The sequence below is a fragment of the Cherax quadricarinatus genome, chromosome 28 (assembly GCF_038502225.1).
Source record: "Cherax quadricarinatus isolate ZL_2023a chromosome 28, ASM3850222v1, whole genome shotgun sequence".
Taxonomy (NCBI): domain Eukaryota; kingdom Metazoa; phylum Arthropoda; class Malacostraca; order Decapoda; family Parastacidae; genus Cherax; species Cherax quadricarinatus.
In genome coordinates, this window is record NC_091319.1 from 1,895,581 (window position 1) to 1,911,589 (window position 16,009).

General features: G+C 43.7%; 1 protein-coding gene across 1 annotated transcript in view; it reads left to right on the forward strand.

Annotated features, from left to right (window-relative positions):
- Positions 1–16,009, forward strand: part of LOC128693142 (uncharacterized) — a 34,345-nt gene that overhangs the window by 16,733 nt on the left and 1,603 nt on the right. Inside the window, exons 5-8 of the mRNA XM_070089559.1 lie at positions 1,363–1,490; positions 8,895–9,020; positions 10,838–11,002; positions 12,071–12,283. Coding sequence (XP_069945660.1) covers positions 1,363–1,490; positions 8,895–9,020; positions 10,838–11,002; positions 12,071–12,283 — 632 coding nt within the window. The remainder of the gene's footprint in view (positions 1–1,362; positions 1,491–8,894; positions 9,021–10,837; positions 11,003–12,070; positions 12,284–16,009) is intronic.

The window sequence follows — 16,009 nt, forward strand, 5'->3', positions numbered from 1 at the left end:
CTTCCTTATTCCCTTCCTTTCCTATTTCTATCCTTCCATATTTCCCTCCTTCCATATTTAATTTTCTCGTTTTGTTTCTGGTGAAGAGAAGTTGCAAGCTTTTGGTGGAGTTTGAGAGGATGTGTAAAAAAAGAAATTAAAAGTGAACATAAAAGAAAGTGATGATTGGAGCAAAAGTTAATTTAGAAAATAGTCTGTGACATACTGCGTTTTGAGGGAGTATGCTGGTAGTGGATGTACTTTAATATTTTGGAGTGAAAATGCTGACAGATGAGTCTATGAAAGACTAAGTGAACTATAGAATAGACGAGGGGAGAGAGCTGGGTGGAGTGTTGAAGTGTCTGCGTAAAAAAGTCACAAGGGAGCAAAAGAGAATACAAATCAGAGTATTTTGATATCAGCACTTTCACATGGGCGTGGGGCATGGGCGTGAGGCATGGGTGTGAGGCATGGGCATTGAAGGTTGCAAGGATGGAGAGGCTTGAAGCAGCAGAGATGTAATGTTTGAGAGCAATATGCAGCGATGATATAGTCCACAGAATAAAAAGCGTAAAAATCAGAAGGCCGTGTGAGAGGTTGAGAGATACATTCAGAAGTCAGAAGTAGAACTGAGACAGTCTGGTCATACAGAAAGAATATTGCAGAATAAGTCGGAAGGAGGGTAGGATTCGTCCCAGTATGGAGATGTGTCCTTACATATATATGGTCGAATATATTCTTAAAACCATTCCTCGTCTCTTTTACTTACAAACGTCAAGTTTCAAAGAAATAAAACATTGTGGAAGGGTTTTCAGTATGCGTTATAAAAAAAAAAGACTTCGGTCAATACCCCCAATCGCGGGTGAAATTGGAAAATACAACTTTCTGAAGTAAAGTTTTCTTGACGAGTCTCTGTCTGTCTGTCTGTGTGTCTCTCTTTCGCTCTGTCTGAAACGACGGACACACTCAAAATTCCACAACCAAAACAAAACTCCTAACAACCCAAAACTGTCTAGTCAAAATAATTAAATGACAAATTGGATCTGCAAGCCATTTCCATTTATTAAACTACAATGTACGACCCATAAACAAAAACCATGGCCAACAGAGCACATCCTTCTACAAACAACACATCACAACCTGATACCCACAAACCATATTTTAATACTGACAAATCCCAAAACCGTATTGTACTACACACATATTACATCCTAATACTCACAAACAACTTTCTGCTACCCATGAATCCCATCCTACTAACAAACCCCATTATATTGCCCACAAATTTCCTCTTGCCGCCCCACACTGCATCCTGTTACCCACGAACCACCACCTGTGGCACATATATCAATAATAATGACCCACAACTAACTTCTTCCTCAGGCTAGACTTCGACACCTTCATGATATCACAGCCAGAAACAGTGGACCATCAGTGTATCAACGACAGATTCACAGTATCAGGTGGTACACCTGTCCCATCTATTTGCGGTACCAACACGGGCAACCAGAGTGAGTACACTAAGGAAGAAAGTTAATATGTAGTTACCCATTTGTCTCTGCGGAGTTTTAATCACTTGGCCTCCACCGTTGAACAACGATTAAATGTGTCTATCACAACTCTTGATTTTCTCGTATCTTTTTTTTCGAAACCCATTTTTATATATTCCATTAGTTGGCCACCCTCACACCGAAATAACTATTTGTACCGTAGGCTTATTTAAACGTAGTCTCAAGTTGTATCCTCTTTCGGTTTTTGTCCCTATTTCTGTCCGACTCTGAGTATATTATAATTTCTAATTAAACCTCCTCTGGGTCTCCTGTATTCTAGCAATGAAAGATCAAGCTTTTGTTAGCTTTTCTTCTTAGCTCAGACCTCTCAGCTTTGGGTTCGTTCTTGCAGCAAATCCAGGATCTGTCTAAAGATTTTTTCTGGCTGAGTAAGCCAAGATTTTACACTGGTCCCAGGTCCTCCACTACTGAACCAACGTATACCAGGTACATTCTAAGCGTCTTCTTCAGATTCCTAAAGGCTATTATCACAATTACAGTGTTGAATTATCCGTATGGGTTAGCAAGTTAAAATAACAACATCGGGATATTATGTTAACCTGCATCTTCAACCTCTTGATAGTTTTATCTTGTTAGTAATGATTCCTTGTAATTTTCCCTTTATAAACGAATTTACTGGAGTTTTTGATAGTACTCTTGAGTCGAATAATTTGTTGTAGATCTTTGTCAGTGGTCTGCACAGTGTCTGCTGTCTACCTCAGTATTTATGGTATCAGCGCCTTTGATGTGTCCTGCTTCTTCAGATGTATGTTTATTATATATTGCTGTCAATACTTTATGGCTAAGGAGTGTGTGGTAATGCCTTTATTTTTTTGTGCTAGCTATCATTCCTCGGTCGTGAATACTTCTACCTTCGAGTTTCATGCTTACTTCCTTGTGTGTGTGTGTGTGTGTGGTGCGTGTGCGTGCGTGCGTGCGTGTGTGTGTGTGATTATCAAATTTGCAGTTACAGTAAAAGGGATACACCCATGATGCTTTATTCCGAATATTTAGTCATATAATTATGTGATCTTTCAAGTGGTTCTAGCACTCTCTCCCGACTCTTGGATTCAGCAATCTACCAGTCTTTATGAAATAATTTCTTGTCATTTTGACATCGCTTCTCAAGCATTTAGCTGTTTTAGCCTATTGATGATGCTTAGAATTTTGCCTTATTTATTTTATCCCCTTATTTTATATATGATTATTATATCTCCTTTTTATCTTCTTTTCAATAAAAGATGGTTGTCTCACTATATATATATATATATATATATATATATATATATATATATATATATATATATATATATATATATATATATATATATATATAAATCTTTCATAATTCTTAACTCTAGGATACATTATAAATTACCTATACATATTTAACCACCTATTTTAGAGAGGGGATTAGGGGGGAATGGGATACCTCACTCCCGCTTCAAATTAAAAATACTAGTGTAGCCTCCCTTGCGTATGTTGTGAATTTGTGTTGATAGTTCAGTCTCCCACATCTGCAAGCTGTATTAACCTGCCAGTATTGTATTTCAGAATTACATTACTGTATTTATGTGCTTTCACGAATGCGTTTGCACATGCGTGTGTACGGTAGTTCACGCGTACTCATTTGCAAGTGTGCGAGCGAGAGAAATTTCATGTACACATGCGTGTGAGTTACATGTGAGCGTACGTGTATGCGTGTGTGTGTTCAGTACACTTAGATGAACTACATCACGCTCGGGTTGCCAACGAGGAAACACACTGTCACCTACAAAAGAAATTCGTGAAAACGAAAGTAGTGGAAGTGTAGGAGGTGCGCGAACAAGTGTTGCGTCTCTCAAATAAAACAGGAGGAGAAAAAAATGATTGAAGGCATCATGAAAACAATAGGGGAGGGCAATATGACCCAGGTGACAAATTTTCAGAGAATTGGGTGGTTTGCGAGTGGAAGGATACGGCCTGTCAGAGTAACTTTCAAGGAAGAATCAGTTCGAATCAGGATTCTGCAAGAGAAAGCAAGACTGAGAGACAAAGAGGGGTACCAGAGAGTATACCTCGACCGCGACAGAACACAAGAAGAAAGGACTACACTGAAAGAGAGGGTACAGAGACGCAAGGAGGAACGAGAAGCAATGAAAATGAGCAGGACCCAGACACAGGAGGAAGGGCAAACACACCCCACAGAATCTCCCACCAAAAGACCCCACCCGCGACATTCCCAACGCAACTGAGCAACCTATACTCCAACCCACTCACTGTTCCCTCTGCCACCAACCCCCATATCACAAACCTCACCCCAACAGCTGTCCCTTATGGGCATTCTGACCCCACCCCCATCAACACATACCCCACCTACACCACAGCCCCATATAGGCCCCCACCAAGGCTCTCCCTCCCCCAACCCCAATATACTTGCATGACCACAATGATAGAAAAGAAACTAAAGGTTTGGTACACAAATGCGGATGGAATAATGAATAAACATGAGGAGTGGAATGAAAGAATCAGTGAAAAATCCCCAGACATCATAGCAGTCACAGAAACAAAACTCGCTGAGATAATAACAGACACAATCTTCCCAACAGGATATCAGATCCTGAGGAAAGATAGAAGGAGTAGAGGGGGAGGAGGGGTTGCACTGCTCATAAAACACCAATGGGGATTTGAGGAAATGGAAGGCATGGACATGATTGGAGAAAGAGACTACATTGTAGGTACAATTCAGTCCGGAGAACATAAAGTAGTCATTGGAGTGATGTATAACCCACCACAGAACTGCAGGAGGCCAAGAGAGGAGTACGAAGAAAACAACAGGGTGATGGTGGACACACTGGCTGAGGTGGCAAGAAGAGCTCACTCGAGCAGAGCAAAGTTACTGGTAATGGGCGATTTCAACCACAGGGAGATCGACTGGGAAAACCTGGAGCCACATGGGGGTCCCGAAACATGGAGAGCAAAGATGATGGATGTGGTACTTGAAAACCTCATGCATCAACATGTCAGGGACACAACCAGAGAGAGAGGGGAGGATGAGCCAGCAAGACTGGATCTTGTGTTCACCCTGAGCAGTTCAGACATCGAGGACATCACTTACGAGAGGCCCCTTGGAGCTAGCGATCATGTGGTTCTGAGTTTTGACTATATAGTAGAGTTACAAGTGGAGAAGGTAACAGGAACTGAAGGGGACAGGCCAAACTATAAAAGGGGGGACTACACAGGTATGAGAAACTTCCTGCAGGAGGTTCAGTGGGACAGAGAAATGGTAGGAAAATCAGTAAACGAGATGATGGAATATGTGGCAACAAAGTGCAAGGAGGCAGAGGAAAGTTTTGTTCCCAAGGGAAACAGAAATAATAGGAAGACCAAGACGAGTCCTTGGTTTACCCGAAGGTGTAGGGAGGCAAAAGCTAAGTGCAACAGAGAATGGAAAAGGTACAGGAGGCATAGGACCCAGGAAAACAAGGAGATTAGTAGAAGAGCCAGAAACGAGTATGCGCAGATAAGGAGGGAGGCCCAGAGACAGTATGAAAACGACATAGCATCGAAAGTCAAATCTGACCCGAAACTGCTGTATAGCCACATTAGGAAGAAGACAACAGTCAAGGACCAGGTGATAAGGCTGAGGAAAGAAGGTGGGGAACTCACAAGAAACGATCAAGAGGTATGTGAGGAGCTCAACACGAGATTTAAGGAAGTATTTACAGTAGAGACAGGAAGGACTCTGGGGGGACAGACCAGATGGGGACACCAACAAGGAATAAACCAACAAGTGTTGGACGACATACATACAGATGAGGAGGAGGTGAAGAAACTGCTAAGGGACATCGATACCTCAAAGGCAATGGGACCGGACAACATCTCTCCATGGGTCCTTAGAGAGGGAGCAGATATGTTGTGCGTACCACTTACCACAATCTTCAACACATCCCTGGAAACTGGGCAACTACCTGAGGTATGGAAGACAGCAAATGTAGTTCCCATTTTCAAAAAAGGAGACAGAAAAGAGGCACTAAACTATAGACCTGTGTCATTGACGTGTATAGTATGCAAAATTATGGAGAAGATTATCAGGAGGAGAGTGGTGGAGCACCTGGAACGGAACAGGAGTATAAATGCCAACCAGCACGGATTCACGGAAGGCAAATCCTGTGTCACAAACCTTCTGGAGTTTTATGATAAAATAACAGAAGTAAGACAAGAGAGAGAGGGGTGGGTTGATTGCATCTTCTTGGACTGCAAGAAGGCCTTTGACACAGTTCCTCACAAGAGATTAGTGCAGAAGCTAGAGCATCAGGCGCATATAACAGGAAGGGCACTGCAATGGATCAGAGAATACCTGACAGGGAGGCAACAACGAGTCATGGTACGTAATGATGTATCACAGTGGGCACCTGTGACGAGCGGGGTCCCACAGGGGTCGGTCCTAGGACCAGTGCTATTTTTGGTATATGTGAACGACATGACGGAAGGGTTAGACTCAGAAGTGTCCCTGTTTGCAGATGATGTGAAGTTAATGAGGAGAATTAAATCTGATGAGGACCAGGCAGGACTTCAAAGAGACCTGGACAGACTGGACACCTGGTCCAGCAAATGGCTTCTCGAATTTAATCCTGCCAAATGCAAAGTCATGAAGATAGGGGAAGGGCACAGAAGACCACAGACAGAGTATAGGCTAGGTGGCCAAAGACTGCAAACCTCACTCAAGGAGAAAGATCTTGGGGTGAGTATAACACCGAGCATGTCTCCGGAAGCACACATCAATCAGATAACTGCTGCAGCATATGGGCGCCTGGCAAACCTGAGAACAGCATTCCGACACCTTAGTAAGGAATCATTCAAGACACTGTACACCGTGTATGTCAGGCCCATACTGGAGTATGCAGCACCTGTTTGGAACCCGCACTTGATAAAGCACGTCAAGAAACTAGAGAAAGTACAAAGGTTTGCAACAAGGTTAGTTCCAGAGCTAAGGGGAATGTCCTATGAAGAAAGATTAAGGGAAATCGGCCTGACGACACTGGAGGACAGGAGGGTCAGGGGAGATATGATAACGACATATAAAATACTGCGTGGAATAGACAAGGTGGACAAGGACAGGATGTTCCAGGGAGGGGACACAGAAACAAGAGGCCACAATTGGAAGTTGAAGACACAAATGAGTCAGAGAGATAGTAGGAAGTATTTCTTCAGTCATAGAGTTGTAAGGCAGTGGAATAGCCTAGAAAATGACGTAGTGGAGGCAGGAACCATACACAGTTTTAAGACGAGGTTTGATAAAGCTCATGGAGCGGGGAGAGAGAGGGTCTAGTAGCAACCGGTGAAGAGGCGGGGCCAGGAGCTAGGACTCGACCCCTGCAACCACAAATAGGTGAGTACAAATAGGTGAGTACATGCGTGTGTACGGTAGCTCACGCGTACTCATTTGCAAGTGTGCGAGCGAGAGAAATTTCATGTACGCATGCGTGTGAGTTACATGTGAGCGTACGTGTATGCGTGTGTGTGTTCAGTACACTTAGATGAACTACATCACGCTCGGGTTGCCAACGAGGAAACACACTGTCACCTACAAAAGAAATTCGTGAAAACGAAAGTAGTGGAAGTGTAGGAGGTGCGCGAACAAGTGTTGCGTCTCTCTCAAGTAGTGGAGAGTGTGGTGGTAGTGGTACCTCTCCCAAAACCACTATTTCCACCACCACCACTACAACCACCACCACAGTACCCAGCAATTACATTAATATTCCTACGGCTGGTGAATTATTAAGGACAAGATATTAATGTTTTGTTTATAATTAGCATCATTTACCTTGCATTTACCTGAGGTAATTTATGCTACCCTGCAATACCTGATAAAACGTGGAATGGAAATTTAATACCACCATTGAATTGTATTTATATACGTTTCCTGGGCCTCGTCTGCATTTATATGCTTTCCCGTCCTCGTATGTGTATGTTTACTCTGTTTCCTGTTATTTACAAGACTCAGGTGTCTAATCATCCTCCCTGCTGATGTTTCTGGCTGTAGGATTAAAGACCTTTGGAAAATATATTCATCTTTCCTTATATACATTGTTAGAATCTTCCCCTAACTCTATTCTCCAGGCTACCTTCCCTACTTTCTCTCAGGGGCGTCGTAAGGGGGGGCGGGGGTTGGGCCGCCATGGGTGACACCATTTAGGGGGTGACACCACAGAGCCTCTAAAGAAGGTGACACTAATGCCCAAAACAGTGCTGCACCAACATAAGAGAAGAATCCTTCGTTTCTATATAGCCTTTTATATAATAACAAAGTACAAATAAGCCTATATTGAGAAAAATCATTGATTTTGATGATGTGATAGATGATTTTGCATAACTGAAGGCAAGGAAATGTAAGAGCCAATTCACTGAGATGTTACCTGTACTCAAGGTCAAACCGGAACTAGTGTTTCTCTGATATTGCAATGTTTTTCTCTATTTTTCAAGTTTTCTTTTTTTTTTTGGCATTGTTGAAGATTAATAAATGTAGGATGTGTTGACTGTACTTCAAGTGGTATTTGAGTTTATGTTTACTCAATATTACTACGATTATTTATTTTATCATTAATAAAGTTAAGAAGTATTCTCCTGTATAAATAACAAAAAGGCACAATACCGTGACTGGAACAATACACAAATAACCCGCACATAGAAGAGAGGAGCTTACGACGACGTTTCGGTCCGACTTGGACAGAAACGTATTCTCCTGTTCAGTTTATGGCCCTTAAACGTTCTCATTGCTAAACATTTGTCACTGGTCATGCAGTAGTGACATAACTGGAGTTTAACCCCCTCCCCCCCGGCCTTGAATTTCATGGGGTGACACCAAAGATGCTGCCCCGGGTAACACCAGAGATTCTCACCCGGGTGACACCAACTCCTGAGACGCTTCTGTTTTCTCTGCTTCTCTGAGAGGAACCTTCTCACCTCACTCTCCTTCCTTTTACCCTTGACAGTGGCTCCTCTTCCCTTACTTGCCTTATCTTAACCGGACCAATATCTAGCGTGTCCTTCTTAGCTTATGGACCATCTCGTGACTGACGCTATTAACTGACCTCGTAGCGCGGTGGTAGCTCATTTAAGTTCAAAAATGAAAAAAATTTGGGTCGAGTCCTGGTTGAGGTGGGATGTAGTGTTAAGTCTCATAACAGCCATTATATCCTGTTGACTATCAGTAAACCTATGGGTTAATTGACTATTGCTGGTCGCACACTGGGGAGGACATGAAGACCACTGTGGAAATAGGTTACACTGTTTGGTGTCCTGAGTTATTAACACCCGGGAGATACTAATATGAATAAAGTCTTCCTGTCATTAAGCTTGACCATTGTTACCCCCCCCCCTCAGTGTACGTTGACCTAGGCCCTGGAGCCACTACGCCCACCGTGTTGACCTTCATCACTATGGGTCCCGCCTTTGACCGCAAGTGGAAGGTGAAGGTTAGCCAGATCCCCTGCAATACTGATTATTCAGGTGAGTTAAGGTGTGAATAAATTGTCACTTGCCAAAGGCTCGTACCAGTAGAAACTTGGCCCTTCCTCTTTTTTTTTTTTGGTGTGTGTGTGTGTGTGTGTGTGTGTGTGTGTGTGTGTATTGTCTGATTACTTTCGATTTAACTGCTTTGAGAGAGAGAGAGAGAGAGAGAGAGAGAGACTGAGATTCAAAGCCAGCCAGAAAACATAACTCAGTATACTTCACACCACCACCTTCCCTGGGGTCTGAGAAAACCATCGTATCCATCTTACTCGTCAGCCAATTGTTTTTTCTCTTTTCCAGCTCTTTACCGTTCAGTTATCCTCAAAGAAACTTTCCCATTTAGCTCACCCCTGCTTTGACCCTCCACTTTCTCCACGTATGTTGCTGTTCTCCCACTCTCTTACTCTGAAAAGATTTCATTCCACAGCTGCCTTCAACGACTCTCCTGTTTTTGACGGCGAGAATTCCATGCATCTTAGTTACTTCCCACTCTGGACAGGGAGTTGATAGAATTCCTGGAATTAGCTTTTTTTACTCTTAAACATTCCAATGCTGGACAATCTAATTCCTAAATTACATTATTTTATTCCATGTGTTTTTCTTTCATTTCATGGCTTTTTTTTTTTTTGCCACTTCAAGATGACCTTAAACATTCCATACCAAACTTTTCTTATACAACACACACAGCAGCGTCAAGGGACACTAAACCACAGGCACTAACATTACTCCAAATATTTAAACTAAATTTTCTGAGAAAAAACATATTTATTGGTTCTTGAATAGAACAATGGTATACAATACCGATACGTTAGGTATCTTTATTCCGAAACGTTTCGCCTACACAGTAGGCTTCTTCAGTCGAGTACAGAGGAATTTACAGAAGCAGTAGAGATGTGAAGACGATGTAATCAGTCCATCACACTTAAAGATGTAGTTTTGAGGTGGTCAGTCCCTCAGCGTGGAGAAGAGCTTTGTTCCATATTCTGGAACAATGTTTCAGACTATGGAACAAACCCTCCCGCAGCATAAACCTCCGCCTATACAGCAGCCTCCCATATTATTCTGCCAGGTCTCCCATTCTACCAGCCCCCACAAACCCCCAGAATACAGTCTTGGAAAAGAAACTGAAGGTATGGTACACCAACGCAGACGGAATAACGAATAGGTGTAAGGAGCGGCACGAAAGAATCATTGAGGCATCCCCAGACATCATAGCACTCACGGAAACCAAGCTCATATGAATGACAACAGGAGGAGTTGCATTGCTCATCAAAAATCAGTGGAGTATTGAGGAGCTGGAAAAAGTGAACAAAAGGGAAGCAAAGGACTACATAGTAGGAACATTTTAGACTGGGAGTCCCTAGATGGTGATTGCAGTGTTGTACAACCCGCCACTGAATAGAAGGAGGCCAAAACAAGAGTACGATGAGGGCAGCAAAACAATGGTTGATACACTAGCTGAGGTTGCCAGAAGGGCCCACATGGGCAAGGCAAAGTTACTAGTTGTTGGTGATTTCAGTCACAAGGAGATTGACTGGGAAAACCTGGAGGCACATGAGGGACCAGAAACGTGGAGAGCTCAGATGATGAAGGTACTGGAAAACCTCATGCATCGGCATGTTAGTGACACTACTAGTCTTTCTTTTATTTGTTATCCTCATTTTTTCTGTTCATTCTGCTGCTGCTTCTCTTTCTTCTTGACCTCATCTTCACATCTTATTCAACAACTTTACACATATGCTGCTATGTATGATAATTTATGTAACTGTATTTGTGTTTACCTGAATAAACTTACTTAATGTTCCTCCTTGTAGCACCTACGGACTGCCTGCAGTACCTGACGGGGGTGACTGGGCAGATCAAGTCCTTCAACTACGACGTGAGCACAGGCTTGCAGCTCTCCAACCAAGATTACACGATATGCATCAGACCAGAGAAGAACTTCTGTGGCATCCAGTACATGGCTTGTTCTGACACAGGTAAGGGGTGGTGGGACAGGTGAGATGATGACAGATAAGGGGTAGTGGGACAGATGAGATGATGAGACAGATAAGGGGTAGTGGGACAGGTGAGATGATGAGACAGATAAGGGGTAGTGGGACAGGTGAGATGATGGCAGATAAGGGGTAGTGGGACAGGTGAGATGATGAGACAGTTAAGGGGTAGTGGGACAAGTGAGATGATGAGACAGATAAGGGGTAGTGGGACAGGTGAGATGATGAGACAGATAAGGGGGCGATGGGGCAGATGAGATGACGAGGCAGATGAGGTGATAATGAAAACAGCAGTAGATAAAACCAATGCTTTGGATAATTATCAAAACTTATGTTGATACTAGACCGTATTTTGGTTCTTATCTAATTTTGCGGGCAACTCACATGGGGATTTATATAAATACAATACCGCGACTGGAACAATCCAAAACTAACCCTAAATTTGGAGAGAAAGCGTTAGTCGACGTTTCACCCGTCCTGGCCAGGCGGAACGTAATGTCACCTAAAGTTTCCACTACAAATTTTGAGTTACTAGTTGTGAAACAAAGTAGCTTCAGTAGGAGCCCCGAGAAATATGGATCAATCCCAGAGTGTAAGAAGCTCTTTCCTCAGCTCTTAAGTCAGACTAGCCTGCCCAGTGATTGTATTTATAATATTAGCTGTTGAACGTGTGGGTTTTTGGTGAATTATTTGTCGTATTAGGAATATTAATATAAATATGAGCAGTGGTGGTAGTAATGGTAGCGGGAGTATTCGTAGTAGTAACATTTTCAAGTCCAATATCTACTTTTTCCTTCTCTGTTTAAGGTCCATGCACATGCTTTAAATTCTTCAAAGTTAATTAATTTACATTATTTATGCCAATATCCCTTGTGAGTTTTGATTATAATAATAATATGCCAGTAGTCAGACCATAGGAAGTGAACAGACATCCATTCTACTATCCTGATATCTTCTGTCTAGACAGATATAGTTATGGTAAGATGGTAATTTAATCTTTAGAAAATAACTTCGTGTCCTTTTCGTGTACTCCCATTTACTTTCTCCTCTCAGTGAACACAAGCCCGCAGTCGTTCACCATCACCGGCAGCACTGCCTCACCTGTGGGTAGTATTGTTGGGGCTACCGAATGCAGTAAGGACTGGTTAACTATCCCATGCGTCTCAGACAACTCGAGGAACCCGTCTTCCAACTGCCAGGACCGTTTGTGTGGTGACAACCTCAACGTCATCGCCTCCACCACCGGAGGCAACGTGAGGGTGTACAGTAAGTGTGTGCATGTGTTCTCTCATGATTGTATTTGATGGAGTCGAACCACAACTTTAGCCCCTCCAACTCTTGCAACGCACGTGTGTGTACTCACCTAATTGTACTCACCTAATTGTGGTTGCAGGGGTCGAGACTCGGCTCCTGGCCCCGCCTCTTCACTGATCGCTACTGGGTCCTCTCTCTCTCTGCTTCCTGAGCTTTGTCATACCTCTTCTTAAAACTATGTATGCTTCCTGCCTCCACTACTTCACTTACTAGGCTATTCCACTTGCTGACAACTCTGTGACTGAAGAAATACTTCCTAACGTCCCTGTGACTCGTCCGAGTCTTCAGCTTCCAGTTGTGATCCCTTGTCCCTGTGTCCCCTCTCTGGAACATCCTATCTCTGTCCACCTTGTCTATTCCCCGCAGTATCTTGTATGTCGTTATCATGTCTCCCCTGACCCTTCTGTCCTCCAGTGTCGTCAGTCCGATTTCCCTTAACCTTTCCTCGTACGACATTCCCTTGAGCTCTGGGACTAGCCTTGTTGCAAACCTTTGTACTTTCTCTAACTTCTTGACGTGCTTGACCAGGTGTGGGTTCCAGACTGGTGCTGCATACTCCAGTATGGGCCTAACATACAGTGTACAGTGTCTTGAACGATTCCGTATTAAGGTATCGGAACGCTATTCTCAGGTTTGCCAGGCGCCCGTATGCTGCAGCAGTTATTTGGTTGATGTGTGCCTCCGGTGATGTGCTCGGTGTTATGGTCACCCCAAGGTCTTTCTCCCTGAGTGAGGTCTGTAGTCTTTGTCCACCTAGCCTATACTCTGTCTGCGGTCTTCTTTGCCCCTCCCCAATCTTCATGACTTTGCATTTGGCTGGATTGAATTCGAGAAGCCAGTTACTGGACCACATGTCCAGCCTGTCCAGGTCTCTTTGCAGTCCTGCCTCATCCTCATCCGATTTAATTCTTCTCATTAACTTCACGTCATCTGCGAACAGGGACACTTCAGAGTCTATTCCTTCCATCATGTCGTTCACATATATCAAAAATAGCACTGGTCCTAGAACTGACCCCTGTGAGACCCCGCTCGTAACAGGCGCCCACTGTGATACCTCTTCACGTACCATGACTCATTGCTGCCTCCCTGTCAGGTATTCCCTTATCCATTGCAGTGCCCTCCCTTTTACATGCGCCTGGTCCTCCAGCTTCTGCACTAATCTCTTGTGGGGAACTGTGTCAAAGGCCTTCCTGCAGTCTAGGAAAACGCAATCTACCCACCCCTCTCTCTCGTGTCTTACTTCTGTTACCTTGTCATAAAACTCCAGGAGGTTTGTGATACAGGATTTGCCTTCCATGAACCCATGCTGGTTTTCATTTATAATCTTGTTCCTTTCCAGGTGTTCGACCACTCTCCTCCTGATAATCTTCTCCATGACTTTGCACACAATACATGTCAGAGACACAGGTCTGTAGTTTAATGCCTCGTTTCTGTTTCCTTTCTTAAATATGGGGACTACATTAGCTGTCTTCTATTTCTCGGGTAGTTGCCCAGTTTCAAGGGATGTGTTGAAGATTGTGGTTAGAGGCACGCACAGCATCTCTGCTCCTTCTCTAAGGACCCATGGGGAGATGTTGTCTGGTCCCATCGCCTTTGAGGTGTCAAGATCACTTAAGAGCTTCTTCACCTCCTCCTCGGTTGTTCGTATGTCATCCAACACTTGTTGGTATATTCCCTCTTGATGTTCCCTTCTGTGCTGTCTTCCCACAGCCCTTCCTGTCTCTACTGTAAAAACTTCCTTAAATCTCCTGTTCAGCTCCTCACATACCTCCTGATCATTTCTTGTGAGTTCTCCACCTTCTGTCCTTAATCTGATCACCTGGTCTTTGACTGTTGTCTTCCTCCTGATGTGGCTATACAACAGTTTCGGGTCAGTCTTGATTCTCGATGCTATGTCATTTTCATACTGTCGCTGGGCCTCCCTCCTTACCTGTGCATACTCATTCCTGGCTCTGCGACTGATCTCCCTATTTTCGTGTGTTCTCTGCCTTCTGTACTTTTTCCATTCTCTATTGCACTTTGTTTTTGCCTCCTTACACCGTCGGGTAAACCAGGGGCTCGTTCTGGTCTTCCCGTTGTTACCGTTGCCCTTGGGAATAAACTTTTCCACTGCCTCCTTGCATTTTGTTGTTACATATTCCATCATTTCATTTACTGGCTTTCCTGCCAGTTCTCTGTCCCACTGGACCTCCCACAGGAAGTTCTTCAACCCTATGTAGTCCCCTCTTTTATAGTCAGGCTTTTCCCATTCAACTCCTGTTATTCTCTCCACTTGCAGCTCTACTATGTATTCAAAGCACAGAACCACGTGGTCGCTAGCTCCTAGGGGACTCTCATACTTGATGTCCTCAATGTCTGAGCTGCCCAGGGTGAACACAAGGTCCAATCTTGCTGGTTCATCCTCCCCTCTCACTCTGGTAGTGTCCTTAACATGTTGGTGCATGAGGTTTTCCAGCACCACGTCCAGCATCCTGGCTCTCCATGTTTCGGGACCCCCATGTGGCTCCAGGTTTTCCCAGTCGATCTCCCTGTGGTTGAAATCCCCCATAACCAGCAACTTTGCTCTGCTGGAATGAGCTCTTCTTGCCACCTCAGCAAGTGTGTGCACCATTGCTCTGTTGCTCTCTTCATATTCCTCTCTTGGCCTCCTGCAGTTCTGTGGTGGATTATACATCACTGCAATGACCACTTTGTGTTCCCCAGACTGAAGTGTACCTGCTATGTAGTCCCTTTCTCCCGTCTCATCTATGCCTTCCATTTTCTCGAATTTCCATCTGTCTCACCTGTTGGCGCTATATAAGGCTCCATCCTGTCACTTCATCTACATATTGTTTCATGCTATGGAACAATGCTCTTCTCCAGACTGAGGGACTGACCACCTCAAAACTTTAAGGGTGATGGACTGATTACATCGTCTTCAAGTATCTTCTGCTTCTATCAACTTTTCTGTACTCGACTGAAGAAGCCTACTGTGTAGGCGAAACGTTTCGAAATAAAGATACCTAACTGTTGCATATGTGTCTTACCTAACAACCTGTCGGTATTTTATACCATTTTAATGTTCAATCTTTCCCAATTATGCTACTCTCTCCACTTATTGCCCTTTCTGGATTTACGTATTAATTGTTGCTGGTTATTATCATTTTCCTTGTTCATATTGAGAGAGGACTTCCTAGCTTCCTAAGTATTCTTACTGCTAATAACAACCGGTAGTAACACTGCCTGTATGTGTGTGTGTGTTAGCATTTTGTCCTGTGTGTGTGTGTGTGTGTGTGTGTGTGTGTGTGTGTGTGTGTGTTTCCCATGAACTTATTTTTCCTTAAATTTTAATGCAATGGCTGTCTCATCGAGGCAGAGCGGCCCGAAAAAGAGGAAACACTCTCACTGTCTACAGAGACAAAGCCAGGATTAAGATTCATACAAACTTACTTTTTTCCCAGACTAACACCCTTCGCAGTAATCTAGTTCGTACCTCTCCTCCCGCTTTAGGTGCCCCTAGTGCCTAATCTATTTCATGCTCCTCTTGTCCTCTTCAGTACTTTGGAGAAACTGGCCGCTCTGTTTCTGACAGACTCAAGGAGCACAAAAGTAGTGTTAGTCTTGCCGACACCGATAATGCTCTTTTATATAATGTTAGAGATCACAGTCATCCTACTGACTGATCTGCTAAAACTGTCT